Consider the following 21,091-nt stretch of genomic DNA (forward strand, 5'->3'; position numbering starts at 1 on the left):
AAGTTGGCCACAGTCTCGTTACTGTGGCATATCATTGAGCATGCGCAGTTGTGTTGTAAACACAGCATCACTTGTAGCGGGTGACTTGACCAACAGCCCGGGACAACAACAACCATGAGGCAAGTTGGGCTCTTAATACGAATTTTAGTATTCGTTTTTAAGCTATTAATGTTATTAATAGCTGAAGGCTGTTAAGCTATCAAGGTTATTGCTACATTTTATATTTGTTTATGTATATATTGATAATTTATGGTGTTGTGATAACGTTAAAAGTGGTGCGGAAGCTAACTAACAAGAGTAACGGTCAAGTTTTACTGACTATAGCGGTCATATTATAAGTCACAGTCAATGAAAACTCTATGTATTTCATTGTCACACTATTTCTGTGGGCTGTGTGTGGCTCTATGGTTGTGCCCACTGTGTAAAAAATGTAGTGAGGTCATTCAGTAATGAGGATCTCCATAGTGAGCCTCGTGTGATTCATTTCAGTGGGAGCAAATTATGCACTAAAGCCTCTCAGTTATTCTCAAAGGCTGGACTGTCCAGGACACCACAGCCTGACCCGCAACTGCTCTGAGGTTTTAGCCATCCTTCATTTGATCAAAAGAGAATAACAGGAGGAGACAGCCTTGAATCAAGAGGTAATTGTCTTTTTTTTTTTTTAATTCAATGTTAGACTCTGCTGTAGTCACATTAATGAGTTAGATTGATGATTAATGAGTTGGCCCATGATACATTTCCAGTAAGGCTGTTTCATAGGTTTATTAATAATCTTGTTCAGTCTTTTGAAACATTTTGTGCCACACTGATTGCGTTGTTTGAAGTGTTTGGAGTGTGTCCAGGTTTGGTTTCAGGGTAAAAGGTCAAAAAGCAGTGATGAGCTTAGGAAATGAATGTATGCAAACAAACTGTGAGCTGTTACAGTGTGTGTGTATTGTCATGCTAACTCCGAGGGGCTGCAGGGGTGGGTTTTGGGTCACAGCAGGTAGTGGGAATGTGGCACAACAAGTGGGGCTGTGTTTTATGCCGCCAACTCTCCCTCCATCTCTCCCTCCCCCTTCATCTCTGATCTGGTATTCAGCTGACTAACAATAGAAGAGACTCTTTCTTTTTCGAACAATACTCTCACCCCTGCCAGATACCCCCATGACACTCCATCTCCATCTACTCCCCCCCCTCCAACTTCTTAGACCTTGCAGTCTTTAAATAACCCCCCCTCCTTTCACACAGACACACTCCACCACTCTTGTCTATCTCCTTCTAACAGCTTCACAGTACCTAACAAGTGAATGTAATCTGCCTCTGTGTGTGTGTGAGAGAAAGAGAGGGAGAGAGAGAGAGATGATGATGGAGGTTGAGGAGAAGTAGAGCGAGGAGGCGGGACTGTTAGCAGAGCTATTCATGTGCGATCAGTAGTACTCCTGAGCATTTAGTCTGTATAGCATCAACAGTGACAAGCAAAAAGACCAGGAGAGGAGAGGCTGGTTGGCGACATTATATCAAGCCAGTCATGAGAAGCAGTGCGTTGTGGATCTCTGACGCTGAGCCAGGCTGTCTGGAGGAGAGACAGAGGTGAACCTGGGAGGAGGAGAAGGACATACGGAGCATCTTGGATAAACGTGAAACGAAACACAGACTCGGCTGTTGCCATGGGGGGCTCCCTCAGCCAGCACAGGAAGGGCTCCGTCAGCTCTCCTCGGAAGAAGAGCAGCATGTAAGACGAGGATCCTTCGTTGTTTGTTTGTGTGTCTGTGTGTGTGTGTGTTTGTTTGTGTGCCAGTGCTCAATGAGAAAAGGCACGGACAGAGACACTCCAAAATAGCTGAGTGAGCGAGTGCTCCTGATCCGGGAAAGCGGATCAATTTCACCCTTTGGTACTTGAGATTTTGTTGTCTGGTGTGGTTGAACTCAGGGAGGGGAAGAGAAGTGAGAGATAAGGAGCTGAAGGGCAGTCGCAGAGACCTTGATGCTTCCTGTAGAGCTAGAACTTTCTCTGTTGGACTGAAAGCAAATCAGCCCATCGGATGGCCTCCGCTGCTGGGCTACTTTGAATACTATTTAGGTATTCAAATCCAAGGAGAGAAGGAAGAGACAGAGCGGTACAGCTGATGACATTAGCAGAGAAGCTAATGTAATGAGCCGATTGAGTCATGCTCTTGAAATCAATGCTGTGTCCATACCTTCCTTTCAGTTCTTCATCTTTTGCATTGGTTTCGATTTTAGCAGCAGCTTCCAACAGCATCTGTAATCCGTATTCTGAAGTGTTATTTTAACTGTGACACAGTTTATTCCTGTCTGAGCAGGTAGCATAGCTCTCTGTTCTGCTGTTTATCACCACACTGAGTTCATCATGCTGTGTTTGACATCCCCAAAGTGCCTCGTGATGTGATTCTCCTTGGCAAAATGCAGGGAGTGAAGATGTTGTTGCTGAGGCATTCGTCAGAGCTTAAAAGCACTTATCCGCCACGCATCCTCTTCTTTTTTTCTCTCTAATCCTTTGTAACAGTGAGTGAGTCGTTTCACTTTGTCCTCCCAGCTGCTTTTATCTCCATTTTTTAAAAGCTTCTATAAGCCCTCTGTAGCCGATGCATACATGCACATAAATGCACTGGCTAAGCCATATTCAGCCTAGTCGTCCCTTAAATATACATAGTGTTCACTCAGCAATTCAAGTCATGGAGAACGGCGGTGGTTAATATGAGAAGCAGCGCCGCCATGCACTGAAGCGGATGTTGTTTCAGAGATGATAGGGACACAGTGAGTGACAGAAAAGCAAAGCTGAAGACTTGGGAGACAGGATGTCAGAGACAAGGCCATGTTCAAGTAATGCTGATTGTTATGTGGGTGTTTTAAAAAAATCTGCCAAAAAATCCCTCTGTAGTTTATGGCATACAGCTGTGTTTGGGTTAGTGCAGATGGGGGTTGGGGTCATCCCCGTGGGAAAAATGGGAAGCCGAGCAGCGCAGTGGGATCACCGCTTTCAGCTTCTGGTCTAATTTTAGTTGGCTCAATCATCCGTTTTATGTTACAACTGGAACACTCTTGGATGGACACAGTCTTATTCTTCAAAATCCCTGAACATCAGATGGTCCCTCATTTGGGAAGAGACTGACCTGCATTTGGAGCCCATTTTCTTGCTGCAGTGGTTTGAATTCAGGCCAGAGTGAGATGAAAAACTTTTTTTTATCTCTAGCGAGATGCACGCATTGTGAATACATGAAGCCAGGCACAAAATTTGAAGATTTTTAATTATGCCTGCACTGATGAGGCTTGACAGTGAATCTCACTGTTGAATAGTGTTCACTCGTACTGTGCAACAATGATGCATTTGAACAACCATTTCAACTGAATTTAAAGGGCAAAGAAAAAGAATGGAAACACCATAAAGTAGAACAGTAGGGGGTGTGTCGTCTCCCTGCCTTGTGCGTGCATGTGTGTACAATTTACATGCACTATTGTCTGGGAATTGTGTGCTCCCATGTAGTCATGGACAATAGCTCAGTTGGTGTCCGTACATGACTCCTCTGGGGTAAACCCCTCCTCTCTTTCTCTCTTTCTCTTTTTGTTTCATAATGCCACAGTCAGTTAAGTCATTCTACTGTACTGCATTCAGTCTAACTCTGTTCACTCCACGCTAGTTTTCTGAATGCAGGAAGTAAACACACAAACCCAAATCAAAGACTTTGGAGCGTGTCTATATTTTATCCCTCTGAGGCTGCTGTGACCTACATAGAGCTAAGATGCAGGAAAGTATAAACATCAACAACGTAGGAAGTCTTCATATGCATGTTTCATAGTGTAATACACTTGTGACCTCTTCCCAAACGGTTGCCATGGTGAAACCGGAGATCCTGTCCACTCTGTTTAAGCTCACAGAGGTGATGTCAGAACAGTCATGCATCTCTCTCACATCTATTCCTCTCCTCTGCTGTGATCTTTCATCCTGACACTGTAACAATAAAGATGTGGATGAATCTAATGCTGCTGTTTTTATGTTACAGTTATTTAATGTATCTAAGGAATCTGGGAAAAGAGTCCATTATGACCACTAGGTGGCACCATCCTACAAAACAAGCCAACAAATATGACCCAGCAGTATTTCTCTGCTCAGATTAGATGCTTCGACTCATTAGAAAGACACACAGATAGATAGAGAGATATATAGTCAGTCCGTCTCTCCATCCCATGTTCATTTCTCGCATGAAAAACTGAATACAGTTTATACATGGACCGACACTTTATCCACAAATTCCTTATATTATAAATATATTTTGTGCTATTGAAACCAAACACTATTTATTAAACTTTTTGCTCACTTATATCCTCTGCTGCACAAAAAGTAGTGAATTTAATATGCATGTATGCAACAAAGATAGAATAGAACCCATAATATAAAACGCCACAATCAAGTATTTTGTTATTGGATTGTTTATAACTCCAGTGTAGACATCTGAGTGATAGTATAAAGACATTTTCTGCTCCCAATGTGTTTCTAAATTAAGGAACGGTAATCTTGCAGATTATCACTAACTCCGTGCAATGTGGATACTTTCACTTTAAAAGCAAACTTAATTTTTTTCCACAGCCTCATCCTACCATTAAGGCGCTCGTGTGTATTGCACTTGGCTTTTGAAGAGACTTGTTATTCTGACAAAATGTAGAAAAACCAGTGAAACTGGGATAGTCATTCTTACTTTATTGCAGTTTGAGTCTGGATTCATGACCAGGAGCACTTACATTGTAAATAGTGACAATGACAGGTTTATGACATTATTTAATTACCAGAGAGAAGCCTAACACTGTACTTGTGTATGATGACAGTAAAGATCATTCATTCATTTAAATGTGCTGTTTGACATTTGCTCTCTGTAAATGTTGATCAAACCATGAACATTTGAAGACAGCACTTTCTGCATTTCTTTGAATGTAACCTCTAATTGAAGCAAGTTAGGCTAGAGCGCAAGTCTAAAATTAAACCAGTGAAGCTGGAATTACACCCTGCAATATGAAAATGTTGGACAGAACAAATATGCTACAATTCTGCTCTTCTTACCATCACTGGGCATAAAAATGTAAAGTTTATCTTTAGGGTGGAGGCCATTAAAAATCAAAATCATTCATCCTCTTAGGGGCTTTAGTGACATCTGGTGTGGAAAGTGACATTTTGCACTAATTGAGGAGGAAGAAAGCATCTCAATCCAAAATTAAAAGGCAGTCTGTAATTTTCATGTGAATCCATTTTATTACATTAAGATTTTTCTTGCATACAAGTTTGTCCTGATGATCAAAAACATTGGGATTCATCGTCTAGGAATATTCACTGTAAATTTCATGTTAATCCAACCATTAACCTTCAATATAGTTTGTAATGAATCAAAGCGGTGGTCAGGGGAAATGCTGACCTGACAGTGGCACTAGACGAAAGGTCAGGCAAGCCAGCTGACTTTCTGTCGTCATTCAGGGGGATTGAGAGCAGAGATATACAGTCTTTGATAGTTGAGAAGCTTCTCTAATTCCCTTTGTGTACATGTACATAAATAGTTACCTCATTAGTATCAGATCACCTCTGTTGTGGCTCACAGACATGTTTAGCATCGCTGATTTATTCTTAGCTCATAACCACACATGCCGCTATCAGTCAAAATGTAATTGATGATTAAGGATGGGCCATTCTTCCTGTATTAACTGACAGCAAACGCACATAGCAGCCTGAGTCTAGTGTATGCGGTGTTTCGTGTCTACCCCTGAGCTGCACAGGGCTCTGTGTGTGCTAAGATGGCAGCCGCAGATCATATATGTATGTGTGGGTTACTGCCACTGTTTCCCTGTGAGCTATTTGCGGTTTCAAGGTATTACATAAGAGCCGATTCTTTTCCCTTTTTCTGTTTTCCTTCTACTTCGCTCGTCTGTGTTCATGCCTCGGCCAGAGGGAGAGGTGGGGATGTTCTCTCTCAGAGCGCTCTGTCTGCATGTGGTCGCTCTGTCTGTGTTTGTGTCCAGAGGCACAAACACATATAGCTTCAAGGTGCAACAGAGTAAAACCAGGTTCATGCAGCACAGGACGTTCATTGCTTATGGCTTTGCTGCTTGAGGGGCTTTGTTATCTTCAGGCAGATCATGTCCTCTACAGGATAGACAGGTTTGTCCTCTCTGCTGGCCTGACTGACAGATACCCAAACAAAGGAGGTAAAAGAGACAATGTCGGGAATGTTAACGAAACACACAAGGGCGCTTTGCAGATTCCTGCTCTGCCCTTTTACCTTACCCTTTGATCTCAAATTTCTAAATATTCTCATCCTCATTATCTTGCTTTCTCTCCCATCCCCGCTTTTAATTAACGCTGTTTTCCATCTGTCATCCCTCTAATTTGTTCTGTTTTTCTGTCAGCCTATCACAGATTGAACAGGGTCTCTTTCTCCGTGTTCACCAGTGTGTGACATTATTTGTGAGCGTGTTTTTGTGCGTGAATACATCTACGTGCCCGCCTGTCTCCGTGGATGTTTTCCACATGCGAGCAGCAAGCAGCAGGAGAGAAAACTCAAAGTGCAAATAAAAAGAAAAAATATTTCTGCTCCTGTTCACCTTTTTCACAGTGGTCAAACCATCCTCCTGTTATTAGATTAGTCATGGTCCATGTTTCTCTTTCAAAGAACACATCTCATCCGGCCTAGATACTCTGTATGTATGTGTGTGTGTGTGTGTGTGTGTGTGGGAGATGTATAAATGTGAAAGCCTCCACTCAGTTACATAAGCCATCCATGAACAGCCTTACAGGCACTTGTGTGAGCATGTGTGAGCAGCGATGAGAGCTTTAATCCAAATGACTTTTCTGTCAGTTACTGTTACTGCTGAATCTAGGTTTGCTGTATTGATTGGTTTGCTGCCTGTCCTGGATATTTTTAGCGAACAATAGATCCTCTGTAAGTTTGGCCACACATCGCTGCATTAATGGTTTAGATTTTATCTATCTGTGTCTGTTATACATTCCTAGTCCTTGTTGAAAATATTTGCAACAGGATTGCTCTTGTCTTCTCTTAATTCAACCATGGAAAAAAAGCAGAAGGGCTCTTTTTTTTTCAGCAAAGCTCTTTGTCACAATCACAGTTATCCACTGTTTCTGCTGGAAGCTGCCAAGTAAACAAACCATTAACAACTCAAATTACCTTTCAAACTCATGGTGGCCTCATTGTTTCAGCAACTGCTCAGTCAGTTCATTTGCAAAAAAAATATCCTTTAATTTGGTTAAAATTCAAATAGACAATGCTTGTCTCCCTAAAGGATGTAGTGTATCTGGAAATCTGTCAGAATGTACTGTACATATCCAGGGCTTTACTGCAAATATACTTTATATTTCTTAGGGAATATGGGAGGTTATAATGTCAGTGAGATGTGTTTTATTAGAAGGCATAATTTCAGAAAGACAGGATACACAACGAGAGCATTATTTCACATCCAAACTTATCTTTTAAAATGTACTGTTCGCCACATTTCCTCCCTTTCCTGTCTTTTCATCTGTTTCTTTTCTTGGAGACACTAAGCATCTGGCATTATGTTTGTCTCAGAGTAACCAGATTCTTCTTTGCCTGTTAAAACAGGAAGCTTTGCCTCTCTGTACCCCCCTCTCTTCCTTTACAATGGGCAAACCCTGAAAAGCTCAGGGAGGGGAGAGGCAAACTCCTGAGACCGAGCAAGTTAGCAAACATACAGGAGCAGGGCGAGCTGTGTCTGTCTGTTAACCAGCTGATCGTCCACCCAGAAAGAAAGCAGGGAGGGAGGGGGGAGCAGTGAGAGGAGTGACTACTGATGCTCCAGTAATCTGCACGGTCTGAGTCAGTGCGGTGGAGAGCAAAGCAGCAACAGAAACAGCAGCTGCAGAAGCGTGAGACACGTTTTCCCCCTCTCTCTCTCTCTCTCTCTCTCTCTCGCGACCGTCAACAGTGCAGAAGAGCAGGATGGGAGAACTGAGCGTGAGGAGGAAGTGAGAGAGCTGTATAGAAAGCTGACGTTGAAAGGGAGGGAAGCAAGAAGACAGAAGGGGCGCCTGCTTCTTTTTGACAGCCTCGTTTTTTGGAGTTGGAAAGACAGAGTGTTGGAGATCACTGCGTTAGTCTTAACTGATCCAGAGGAAAAGGAAGTTTACCGTTAAAGCTCGGAGGTGGCAGCAGGTTTAGGACTCGACTCTTGGTGCAGGGATGTCCTGGTTGTCTCCGGTCCAGTGGGCCAAATGGACGTGGTCGGCAGTGACCGGGGGTGCGGGGGAAGACGAGCAAACCAGACAGCCAAGAGCAAAGGATGATGGAGATGTCAAGTAAGAGGGCTTGGCCACAGATGTTTGTGTGTGTGTGTGTGTGTGTGAGAGAGAGAGAGAAAGTGAGGACAGAGAGAGAAAGCTGGTTTACAGGTGTGTTTGTATAAGACATGAAATCAATAAGAATCAATTTTTGATATAGTTTGGAATCTGGTAGATTGATTATTATTACTGTGTGTGTGTGTGTGTGTGTGTGTGTGTGTGTGTGTACATGTGTGATGATTCCCCTGAGTCATACTGACAGGTGGTGGATATAAACACACATACACAGACAAATTGATTGATGCTGTGGTATAATCTCACATTCTTTCCGACTGTGGATCCCAGTGCTGCTGTCGCTGGCTAAAAACAGAATCTTAGTCAAAATTCAGTCACTCAAACTACTCTTTTATCATTTCCTGCTTTTGTCATTTCCTTATGACACACCAAACACTGAGGACCTGACTGTTTATGGCTGTTTTTATGTGTGTTTTGAGTGTGTGTGTGTGTGTGTATGTGTGTGTGTGTGTGTGAATGGAGAGTGAGGCTGTTTGGCAGTTGAGGAACATTTGCTGGGGGAAGGGAAAAAAAGCCACAGTTTCCAAAGCTTTTGATTTTTTTTTAGTTTCTAAGTAACCATCCAAGCTCGCAACCTTTGGGGCCATCACTGGGACGTGATCCAGTGTGTGCGTGTGCGTGTGTGTGTGTGTGTGTGTGTGTTGGGTGGGGGGTGGGTATGTATATTAGGATTAGCTCTGGATGGTGTGGTTGCATGGAGCCCTGTGTGTGAACATGTTTGTGTGAACTGGTATCAGAGATGGAGTGCGGTTGGGTATTGGCTCTGTCAGCTTTGTTCTTTGTGCTGTTTTTCATTAGAGTGTGGACGTTTTGATGTGCGTTCAAGTGGCTGGGAACGAGTACACACACAAACACACACACACACACCCACATAAACTCTCACTCGCTGTCTCTCTCCCTTCCTTTCTGTCTCTCCACAGTTTGGAAATAAATTTGGGCTGGGTGTCTAGGCAGCTGACACAGCAGACCAAAAGACTGTGTGTGTTTTGTGTGTCTGCGTGTGTGTGTGTGTGTGGATGTCGTGGGACACAGTGTGTCTTTATTAAGGGGTAAAGGATGCAGGTGGCCTTGTAGGGCCCAGGCCTCACTTCCTCTCCTCTCCCTTCCTCTGACTCCCCTTAAAATAAAAGCAGCTTGTTTACTTTGAACTGCTTTGAACTCTGAGCTCTATTGTTTTCACGTCGCTTTAAGAAAACAGAAAATTGATATTTGAAAGCCTGCGCTTATTTGTTATAATAAATTTGACACTGCAACACACAACTAAAGCTTTTATTGTTATATGAACATCATTTAGTAGCTGTTTGTAGCATTGATATGTGATTAGATAGACTGACTAACATTCAATACCCTTCTGTTCTCAAAGATGGGAGCTTTCTCGCAGCTCTAGGCGCTGTGATTTTTTTTAATCACATGCTCTAAACACTTTATGAGGAAAGTTGTTGTTTTGTGGATCATGTTTTGTCAGTTTCAACACATTTTGAATTTCAAATTGGAGATTTCATCTTTGGTTTCAGAGAACATGCCAATTATGCAAGCTCAGTCGTAACTCTGACCTCTTTCTTTCTCATCTCTTTGTTTGTTTCTGATAAAGTCACATTTTCGTCAATATTTTATAAAATTTTAACTTAATTTCATATGGCCACTAACAACTTCAATTATAAACATGAAATAAATCTTTTTCTTCCCCTCTCATTCTCTCCATAGTTCAGACTCAGAGGGGACCTTCGAGACTCCAGAGGCAGAGTCTCCGTGTGTTGTGAATCTGCTGAGCCAACTGGACAACTCCAACCACTCAGGTGAGATGACTCAGCGGTCTGGCGGTCACACTTGGTTAGAGATGTTGGAAATTCTAATGTAGACTTCAGTATCAAACCTCAATAATTTAATGTGTTACCAAATTTAGTGATTACTGACAACCGTCAAACACCAAAAGCTGGCGTAGAATATCTGGTCATCTTTTAAATTTGTTTACTCATTCTTTGATCACTTACTTCCCATATGATTTAACATATCATATGATTTAACATATCTCAGACTTTGAGTAGGCAATGTACTTGTACTTGTACATTTTAGTATTAATATCAAAGTATTGAATCAGCACTAATATCAAGGTATTTCCAGCTATACCCGGCCCCATTCCTAGAACTCAGATTGGGATCTAGACTGAGTGAAGTCAAGTTACAACAATTACAGAAAAACTTGAATTTGACGGTATGAGTAGCAATGATTACAATTTTAATACCAGTGGTATCATGTTTGAAGTGATTTTCCATTAACCTTGGCAGTGTAGCTTGAACTGCTCCTGTTCTAAGCTGTAAAGCTTTCTGGCAGATTTCCCACAAGATCAGACCTCGTGGCAGACGTATGTTAATGGTCCAGGTTACCCAAACTACAAACATATTTTCTCACTTAGCTCTAATAGTATCTGGCAATGTGTATAGTTTTGGATTTAGTTTTTTAGTCATTTGAGTGAACAGACATTTTAATTGCAGTTTAGTAATGACACTAATGTCTCAAGATTAAAGTGGAAATTATGTTTTGTTGATAAGTTTGTGTCACTTCAAATCTGGAGCGTTATGTAGTTGAACATGCCAACACAGACCGTGTGTATGAAAAGTTATCAGAAACGTTAACGAGCTCTTTCCTGTTAGGCACAGACTTGTAAATCTGCCGATAATTGGGTGGTAGAGAGCTGCCAGAGAGGCCGCAGCCTCCCTCTCCCCCCATTCCCTCCCGCTGTCCTGCTTTCGCCCACACAGACATGAACTACAATGCATCACCATAGTAATAGATGAACTGGAGTGCATCCTCTGTGTTGAAACGAATGCTAATTATATCACCAGTGTTAGCAAACTGTTTCCTCATTCCCATCAGTTTTCATTGAAGTAACTGATTTTAATTTGCACTGTACGTGAAGATCAAATGGGTCTGCATGGTTTGGATGACTCATCTAGTTGAAATCAGACATGCAACACATGGGACATTGTGCAAGATAATAACAGAGAGATGAATGTGTTTATTATTGAATCTAGTTGCAGACAATAACAGTCTCGATTTCTGGTCACATGCTCTGTACAAAATCTGGGTTAGCTTCATAAATAAAATATCAACTGTGTGGAGAGACTCATAGCCTGGTTCACTATAATTAGACTGTAATGGCACAGGGGTTCAAGACCACAATCTGACTGTATGTATGTTTGAACCAGGATGATGCTGAAACCTTAGACAGCAGTGCGTCTACCTGTATACCATCTATTTCTCTCTGACTAGCTCACTTCCTCTTCTGTCTCCTTTTCCTCTTTTTTGGTTGAGTTGTGAAACTGCAATAAATCCTGATGTTGTTTTTGTTGCTAGGCCACGTGGTGCTGTGTACTCTGCATGACTGGGTGTGGTTCCTCCACATCTGTTCCCTGTCTCCAAAGGGTGTATGTGTGTATATATCTGAAAGTACCCAGATTTTGAGCAGGAGCTTACCAGAACTTGTACTAGTTGAATGTATGATGTAATAAGTCACACATTAGCTCTTGGTCATGACAAACGATGTGAGAAGCTGTTATCCGCCCAAAGTGAAACTACCATGATTTCATTCATATAATGTGTACTTTGAGAGGAAAGAAAAAGAGTACCTAGAGGATCTTGTAGTTGTGTTATTGTGTGAGTTTTACAGTGTGTGTGGGGGTGTATTTCTCAGTAACAGAGAGTGCTGTGTTTCAGCAACAGTGTGACTCAACCGAGACCGGTCTGCTGCTGAGGTCGTAAGCTAGCTGTTAACGGGATGTGTGAGGACACAGGATATGAAGTGCCCTGAGAGGAGCTGTTAGAACATTTAAAATGTCCAGCAGCCATTTTAAATGTTCTAACAGGAAAAGGGAGGCCATCACTTGAAGGTTAAATCTCTTGAGTGACAGATGAAATCATTAGGTTGCGACCGGATAGGGATGTTTCAAGGTTTTAAAGTTTAAGAACAGGCTTACTGGTGGAGGGATTAAGACTTGCTTTTCTTCCCTTTCTGCAGTTCTTCCTGATGTTACAAACCACTTTCTGGACAAGAACTCCAACCAGGATGTTTCTTCCCAAGAGGTCGATTCCCTGAACAACCTCACCAGCTCGTCCCCTAACAACAGCTGCGTTGGTTTGGATCAGAACCTCAACATGACCCTGGGCACCAAACCAGGAGAGGGTCTCTCCCTCTCCAGCCCTCTGCCTCCGCATCAAGCCCTCCGGCCCCCATCACTGTCAGTCATCTCCCCACTGAACAAACCCGACCCTGAGGAGGTGGACGACGAGGCTCCGATGACCTCTGACTCAAGCCCAGACTCAAACCTGACACCCAGCCATGACGTTTGTGTGGATCCTGACTTGCTCAATGGCAATGTGAACTCTGACTCTCCACTAGGGAACGCAAAACTGACATGTAACCTGGAGGGAAGCGAGACCAACAGCAAGATTATCACGTGAGTTAAATGTCAAACCCTCACATGTACCGTTCCCCTTTATTCGTCACTCATTATCATCCTCTTTTCAGTCACTGGTTACACTCACACTTAAACTGGACTAATACTGTATGACTCACAGATTAAGATGAACAAATGCTGCTTTCTCTTTTATGGCTGCATGGAACACTAGTGAATGCTCGCTATTGTGCACAATGAACCTGAAGTGATCAGAGTTTTCCCCTTTTACCAGCTGTGTCACCCTGTTCTGTATCTTCAAAGCCCTGCAAGGTCCCTGTTCCCATTAAACGAACCTTTCAACTGCTCTTCTTCTCCTGCACAACCATCCATTCCTCACCGTTATTATTTTAGTTTTAATTTTATTTTAGAATTTGGATTCATTTTCAGTGTTAGTCAAGCTTTTTGAAGGATTTAACAGGATTTGTCTTCCATAGATGCTCATGTAGGCCAGGATTGACATTATATAGTTTTAACGTTCTTGTGTGTTTTAAACAAATGCTTTTATGTTTGTAAGACAACAGTTTCTTTCAATAGCAATGAGATGTTAAAGTATTAAAATGACGCCCTCTTGTGGTTTGTTTCTGTTATGCTCCTGCCAAAAAAAATTCACATTTGATCAAGTTACAACAGAAATATCCCACATAACTGTAATCGTTAGCTTTTTGTCGTATATACTGCAATGAACTACAAACCAGCACCATGTTGGAAAAATAAGTTTGAGTTTACTTATAAGTTTTAGTCTACAACAGATTCAATAACAGTTGGTTAAAATCAAGTGGCAGTCCTGCCCTCAAATTACAATGTAAACTGATATTGGATTTTAATTTCTTTATGATTTTTGTATTTCAATTTCAAAAGTAATTTTCTTAAAGGGAGGAACTCCACCACCAGATAAGAGAGTTTCTCATTAAGGGATCCTCTCACTTCTCTCACAGCATTAAAGAAGCATTATTATTGCTTTATTTGTTTTAGGAGGTTTGGAAGATTTTAATTTGTCCAGTTTCAATCAAGGTTTTATTTTCCAGTTTGATCACACTTTCTCACTCGTCTTGTTTTAGTCTTTCTTCTCTATTTACTAAACTCTAATAACCACCCTTGTGTTTAACCTAACCCCTGTCCCGTCCTTTCCTGTGTCTTTTCTTCCTTTTCCTTCCAAACCTGTCATTCTGTTTCCCTTCTCCCTGTGTGGCATCAGGACTGCTGAGCAAGTCCATTTCCTCTGTGTTCTGTTGTAAGTACTGCATATTTAACTGTGTGTGCCGACGTGCGTGTGTGTTTGTAACTTCAACCCTAGATGTGCAAGAGCACTCGTTTCTGCCTAAGAGAGTCCAGGCTCGCTCCACGGCCTGCTGTGTCATCCACCCGACCTAAATTGTGAAGTCAGGGGGGGAAAAAGTGTGATAAACAGATTAAGAAAGTAGAGGAGAAAGAGAGAGAGAGTTTGAGAAAGAGTGTTAGTGGAAACCTTGTAATTCCCTCTAATGCTCTGTGCAACTGTTCTTGTTCTTATTTCAATTTGGCCTTTTTCATTAATCTGCTTTTTCCTCTGCATAATTCAGCACTTTTAAGCAGAGCATGCAAGCTCACACACACACACAGAGCAGAGAAATGAGGTCTGGCTGTAAGGCTTTCTGTCTCTGCTGCTTTCTCTTCTCATCACTACACCTGTGCAAATGCTTACAGAGCTCGCAGGGGTCCATGTAGAGCCTCTGTGTCAGAGCTATGGTCTGGTTATCATTAACACTGATGTTGTTATTGACCTTCATACTCAGGAACTCCTGTAAAGTAAAGCAGAACCAGCCGATGCAGAAGGACTTCAGCGGACAGGTAAGCGTAGATAATGTGTCTACTGTTGAATTTATTAGCTACATCTCCTCATGTGGTCGTGTTTAGTTTTTGAAGAGTTGTACACAGTTTGCGTGATTGATTATATTTGCTGCTGTTGAAGGACGACCATCATGGAGGCCACGCCACAGATGAGGAGAAGTTGGCAAGCAGTGCCGGGGTCAAACCAGACAAGGACCAAAGCAGTGAGTAACAAGATCAATAAAGATAGATTTTGATGTTTTGCTCATAATGTCTTCATGTCTAATAGAAAACACACTGTTACCGTAGCGAATAGCTCAGTTATTACTGAGTCTGATAGCTGTTGAAGTCAGCGTGCTTTAGTTTCCCTTTGGGCAAACAATCAGTCATGGTCGATCAATAGCGGACAGCGAGAAGGTCATCTTTGCCTTACAGTTTAGATACACACATATTAATCATTAACCTTACGTATCATTTTGTGCTGCAGTGAAACTTGTGACTGTGAGTAGTGAGCACCATGTCAGCACAGTTGTTCAGAGCAGTAAGTTCTGTCCTTTTTCTGTTTGAGAAGAGCTGTGTTTGTGTGATAAAACATACATGTACGATCATGCAGGTGCCTTCAGGCTGCATGTGACACAGCTTTAGTTACTGAGGCCTCACTGTGACAAATGTTGCACAACAGTGCATCACTGCAAGTGCAGGAGCCTGTTTTTTTGGTCTCCAAACACATGATGTTTTGGTCTTTTTACTTTGGATATTATTTTTCTGGTTCAGCCCGAGGACAGTCTCAAGTCTCAAAGATAAGTTGAAATTACTGAGCAGATCTGGTTTTGGAGTGTGAACAGAAAGTACACTAATAAATATATAATTGTAAGAAAAAGTGTTTTTCTACTTTAAAAAAATCTGCAAATAATGTCCAAACTTGTCAAGATGAAATTAACTTTTAGTGGGTTGGGATAATTTCACCTTACCAATTTATTTAAAACTGTACTAAATACTAAAATAAAACTCATCAACACACTGTTACTAACATTATGCATATTATATATTACATACAGTAAGTCATGAGAATACTCCAACAGATCAAACAAGTACTCCCAGTTATATTTTTTATGAGAAATACATTTATTGCCAGAAACATTGTAATGCTTATCATGTACTGCCACCTGTTGGCCATTATAGTCCACAGCATCACTAATTCTTCTTAACGTGTGTATTGTTTTCTTCCAGTCCAAGAGTGCCATGTGACATCCAAAGCTGCAGAGTCAGACTGCTGCTCTGTGGTGAGAAACAATAACATTTGATCATTTAAATCCTTTCTACTGTTGTATGAATCAGGCCTGATCACATGTACTGTGTCAGATTTTAGACTTTACATCTTCACTACAAAAGCATCTGCAACGTGTTCCCACCAGTAAACACTAGGTGGGGCTGAAGCACTCTTTTATCAGTCAAACTAATCTGTCTCCATCAGATTTGAGAAGTCCAGACTTGCCCCAGTTACATTTCACTGGTAACAACATGAGCATGTTGAGATTCAGCTCTTTGATTTATATTGGTTGGATTAAATTTGTGTAGTAAATGACAAACTCAGCAGTTTTTTTAAGCGTGTCTTGTGATTTAAAATACTAGTAAGAGACTTTACAGCCCAATTTTGTGCTTAGATCCACCTGCATCATATCTAAAGCTGCAACACGATCGCCTGTCTGATATGATGGTTGCACTCCTGTGTTGTAGGACGGCAGGAGGTACTTAGTATCTGCCACCATGTTCATCTGCTCAGGTGACAGATGGATTTAGATTATCATTCAGGAGATTAGAATATGACTGGTATAATCCTGGGAAGGACAAAATGAGAGGAGAGACGGGGGGGAGGAGATGAAGAAGGAAGACTGAAATATTTGAGAACGACAATTGAAAGGCAAGACGGGTATGAAGTGAGAGATAAAGGTTTGAGAGAATGAAGAAAAGACGATGAAAGAGAGGAACAGAGAGAACGGAAAGAGAAACAACATGTTCACAGTGAAATAATCAGCCAGAGACGTTTTAAGTGCAGGAAACTGTCACATTTGATTACTGTTTTATGTCTGTGACTCATTATTTCCACTTGTGTCACTACAACAGAACTAATTAGTGAACTGATTAATCAATACGTTTTCACTTAGAATCAACAGATAAGAATCTGGTCATGAATTATGTGTCATAGTGGTAAACAAAAAAGTTTATTACATCAATAAATGTTCCTTTTTGTTTCTCTCTCTTAACTAAATGCTGATACAACCTATAAACAGTGAGTTCAAGGTTTCACATTTGCTTTTCTAAGCACCTACAGTAAACTGGAGTTCCTCTTTCCCAGAAAAAAGTTAGTTACTTGAGAGGAAATCATGCTTTTTATGAGAAGGAATGAAAGGAATAATAGTAGTCTGTATTGAAATTATGAGCATAATGTAGAATTTTATGGTATCATAGAGGAATGTTTCTTGAATCAATAGTGAATCTATAGCATCTTGAAAAGGCAGGTTTAGGTGTGAATACCTTCTTTTGTCTAAGCAAACATACAATTCTGAGATGACATGGCTGATTTTCCTTTGCCCTCAGCAGTACGAGGACCCGTGCAAATTGAAAAACAAGTCGGGGGGAGGAAGTGAGATGCAGAAAACGGGAAGTCAAGTCTTGGATTCCATCTGCATCAGTGAGGCAGAAAAACAGGCCGTTCTCACCCTCATCAGGGAGGAGGTACACACCTTTATCTCCCTCATCCAACATGAAATTTATCAGTGTGTTTGTTTTCCCCGTAAGCTCAGTTCAGTTCTGCTTCTTTCAGATTATCACTAAAGAGGCAGAAGTCAACGACTGGAAGAAAAAGTATGAGGACTGCAGACAAGAAGTCAATGAGATGAGGTGAGGAAACGTGTTGCTGCATGTTTTTTATTTACTCAGTTGTCATGGAGAATTGACCAAAACATCCACAAATTTACTACCTCTATGTCTTTTTTAAAGATAGGGGCTTTGGGCTCTAAACTCTCTTTGAAGTATTAAAAAACACCAGTTTGTCCTGAGGTTAAGTAAGATCCGTCATGTGCTTTGTCTCCTTACAGGAAGATTGTTGCGGAGTACGAGAAGACAATCGCTCAGATGATCGGTGAGTCATCCAATGCAACATTTCACTGGTTGCTGTATTGATTTTAGTGCCACAGCATGATAATGTGTGTGTCCTGTTGATAGTGACGTAGAGGCAGTAACAGTAGTCCACATCGTCCTGCATTAGAAAAAACATCACAAACTTCACTCGTCTTTTTGTCTTTATTTTTGAATATTTTGTGCGATCACTGTCACCTGATAAAACGCATGATAATGATATTATCTAACGCTCAACAGTAAAGTCTTTTTCTTCACCTCTCTCAGAGGATGAACAGCGCAACAACTTGAGTTCCCAGAAGGCTTTGCATGCTGTGACGATGGAGAAGGAAGCTGCCCTGGCAGACCTGAACTCTGTGGAGCGGTCGCTCTCTGATGTGTTTCGTCGCTATGAAACTATGAAGAGCACGCTGGAGGGTTTTAAGAAAGTAAGGGGTCATAGGAGAAGTTCTTACTGAGGGAAAGATTCATTTTCAAGTGATCAACTGTTAGTAGCACGAATTGAAGGGCTGTAAGAGGACAAAGGTCAGAATAAGGTCGGGAAATATCCTGTGGTTATGAGCAACAGGCTTTTGAATTGAAGGTCACCTGACAAATCTGGCCCTCAAAAGTCTGACCTGAAAGTGGTTTAAGGAAGCTGCTCATGGAGGAAACAGAGAACAGCTGAGGTGGTTAAATTGGTCAGCTTCCAATGGTAAATGAGTGCAGGAAGGATTACAAGGAGAAGAGCATATATTAAAGAAATAAAAAACAGTTATTAGAATTATGACCATCTAATTCTGCAGTATATATTTTTTACTTAATAACTCAGTAAGGATAATTTAAAGACACATAAGTCTGCGCCATTGTTTTCTCTCTGTGTAAGAATGATTCATAAATAACACTGTGGTTGATCTCTGCTTCCTTGTACAGAATGAGGAGGTGCTGAAGAAGTGCGCTCAGGAGTATCTGGCCAGAGTAAAGCAGGAGGAGCAGAGATACCAGACACTCAAACTCCACGCTGAGGAGAAACTAGACAAGTATGTGGAGCTTAAAAGTAAATCTCAAAAAAAAAAAGGCAAATAGCTTTCACGATTTTGAGATGCTGTTATATATAACGTCTGTTAATTTTCCCTCTTTCCCCTTTTCCTCCCACAGAGCCAATGAGGAGATCGCTCAGGTGCGTGCAAAGGCAAGTTCGGAGAGCGTGGCACTGAACGCCAGCCTGAGGAAGGAGCAGATGAAGAATGAGTCTCTGGAACAAGCTCTGCAGCAGAAGGTGAGAGGCGTCTCCATCACGCTGCATGCTCAATCTAGATGAAACTTCTACTTTGCAGCAGTGCGTGTTTTTACGCTGTAACTGAACACACTGTGATATTGTCCTGTGTTTTGTCGTCACAGAATCAAGAGATCGAGGAGCTCACCAAGATCTGTGACGAGCTGATTGCAAAAATGGGAAAAATAGACTGAGAGACACTTCCTGTGTATCAGCCACCGCCGTCCCTCCGGTCCTGCCGACAGTGACGTCCTGTGCATGCCCCCAGCCACGAAGCAGCTCTCATACCCTGTGCCAGCCCTGCAACTCAGAGACTGCTCATGTACAGATGTCTGAAGTAACTTCCTGAATGCTACAGTACTTGTGACGAGAATCGTTAAGATTCTGTACATGCTAATAATTGTTGGGACTCTGTCATATGTTGTCACTTTGTTTGCTTTTTGTGTCCATTATGACGCCATCTGGATCCCGTGTGCTTTTGTCCATCATGCCAGTGAACAACAACCCGCTTGTGACTCAGCTTAAATTCCCAGCAGCTTAACAGCTAAATTCTCAGCAACTCCTCCAGCAGGATGACATCAGATTTAATGCAGCCTGGAGGTTGTTTTTTGAGTTGCATTTAGGCATATACGAGGATGGGCTTTGACGAGGATTGTTTCATATTAAAGCAACAATCCATAAAAATGTATTTTTCTATGAAGTAAACAAGGATTTTACTCTGAATGAAAGAAGCTCAGGGGTATTGTTTGGAGCAGAATGAGGTCAGGGTTAAAATCAGGGTGTGCAAGAACAGGAGGAAAGGATTTGGGGTTGTTTGAGGAAACACAGTAGACCTTGTTCAGGAAGAACACTGCACCACAGTAAGTCTAGACCACAAGTCAGTGAGACTATAGCTTAAAATAATTCTCAGCGTTTGCTTTAGCTGGTCTGCAGGACTACAGAGATGGGATTCTGGACAATTCAAGTAGCTGCAGATAATTTATCACTCACAGAAAAGTATAATAAAACTGACAATCAAGGATTTTCTTGTGATTACATAAATGTTGTCGTATCGTCCTGTCTGTTATAATACAGGCAGTGTCTTCCTAAAGTGTAAACAACATCAACATTAGTGGTTGTTTGCTAAGAATCTGGATAAAGTTAAACGTAATAACTCAATATTATGGCTGAAAATAGTCGAAACTATTAAAAGATTGGAGAGTGCTGCAGTACCACAACTGTTGTTTTTTTTTATCACTCTGTCACTGATTGAATATTATCTTTGTTTTCATCCACTACTCCCATTATCTCTAACCACCAAACAGGAAACGAAGAGTTTAACAGCTTTGTAAGAAGTGTTTTCTATCGCTAATGTGTGACAAAGATGTGAGATCTCACGCCTGTATCTACAGCTCTGCACTCTAGTTGTTGTAACAGATAAATTTATTTTGTTGCATGTTCATTTACATAACTTCACATTTCTCAGGCTGTAAATTGTTTTCGAGCACAGTTCTTCAGTAATCAGTAAATGCAGATGAACGTCATTGGAAATCTTTAACTACTGGTGCCAGTTTGATACCTGGGTATCAGCACTGATAGCAAATCAATACTCTTTTTCCACACAAGCCGTTTTATTTCCATTTAACAAAATAAGCCAAACTTCTCAGTTCCATCAGTGTTGAATTAAGGCATAACACAAACAACCATCTGTATTTTAATCACTATAAAATGTGAAAAACCCTATGATTTAATCAAACAATATTTTGTCAATAAATAAAACAATTCTAAGAATCTGACAAACTCTTTGGAACTAATTCAGTCTGTATTTCAGATGTTTTACTGTTGGTTTTCAGCCTCGTAAATCCACTTGTGACACAAACCCACTGACGCACCACCATTTATCTTTGTGTCAGTCTAACGTCACATTATTGTTTTGCTGTTTTTGTTCCTTTCTGAATTATTGTTTGATATTTGTATATTAGAAATGGCGATCTCACACTTGTGTCGACACCTTGAACACTAAGAGGGTGAGTGTGTGTACATTTACCTGAATAAGTATGAATATAATTTGTTTTACTATAAGTTGTTCTTGTG

The 21,091-nt window shown here is 41.2% G+C and overlaps 1 protein-coding gene across 5 annotated transcripts; it reads left to right on the plus strand.

Moving 5' to 3' along the window:
• The first annotated feature begins 46 nt into the window (after positions 1-46).
• On the plus strand, positions 47-21,079 carry LOC122995436 (transforming acidic coiled-coil-containing protein 1-like). 5 transcript variants are annotated; one of them, XM_044370706.1, is made up of 13 exons: positions 47-119; positions 10,070-10,161; positions 12,381-12,819; positions 14,592-14,646; positions 14,768-14,849; positions 15,856-15,908; positions 17,224-17,361; positions 17,450-17,526; positions 17,724-17,767; positions 18,031-18,191; positions 18,676-18,782; positions 18,901-19,021; positions 19,144-21,079. In XM_044370706.1, exons 1-13 carry the CDS (start codon positions 115-117, stop codon positions 19,210-19,212), a joined length of 1,443 nt encoding a protein of 480 aa, XP_044226641.1. In that variant the 5' UTR covers positions 47-114; the 3' UTR covers positions 19,213-21,079. The 5 variants fall into 5 exon arrangements, with proteins under 5 accessions (XP_044226641.1, XP_044226633.1, XP_044226650.1 ...); XM_044370698.1 differs by lacking the exon at positions 47-119 and adding an exon at positions 1,443-1,714; XM_044370715.1 differs by lacking the exon at positions 47-119 and adding an exon at positions 1,443-1,714 and having other exon boundaries at positions 17,227-17,361.
• Positions 21,080-21,091: the final 12 nt, after the last annotated feature.

Source organism: Thunnus albacares, chromosome 2 (genome assembly GCF_914725855.1).
Source record: "Thunnus albacares chromosome 2, fThuAlb1.1, whole genome shotgun sequence".
Classification (NCBI taxonomy): Eukaryota; Metazoa; Chordata; class Actinopteri; order Scombriformes; family Scombridae; genus Thunnus; species Thunnus albacares.

What these genes read in the sequence shown, in the direction of transcription:
- LOC122995436 (XM_044370679.1), top strand. Translation starts at nt 8,193, where the DNA reads ATGTCCTGGTTGTCTCCGGTCCAGTGGGCCAAATGGACGTGGTCGGCA. An exon ending in ACCAGACAAGGACCAAAGCA is followed by an intron (nt 14,850 to 15,855) that starts GTGAGTAACAAG and finishes GTTTTCTTCCAG; the next exon opens with TCCAAGAGTGCCATGTGACA. An exon ending in TCACCCTCATCAGGGAGGAG is followed by an intron (nt 17,362 to 17,449) that starts GTACACACCTTT and finishes TGCTTCTTTCAG; the next exon opens with ATTATCACTAAAGAGGCAGA.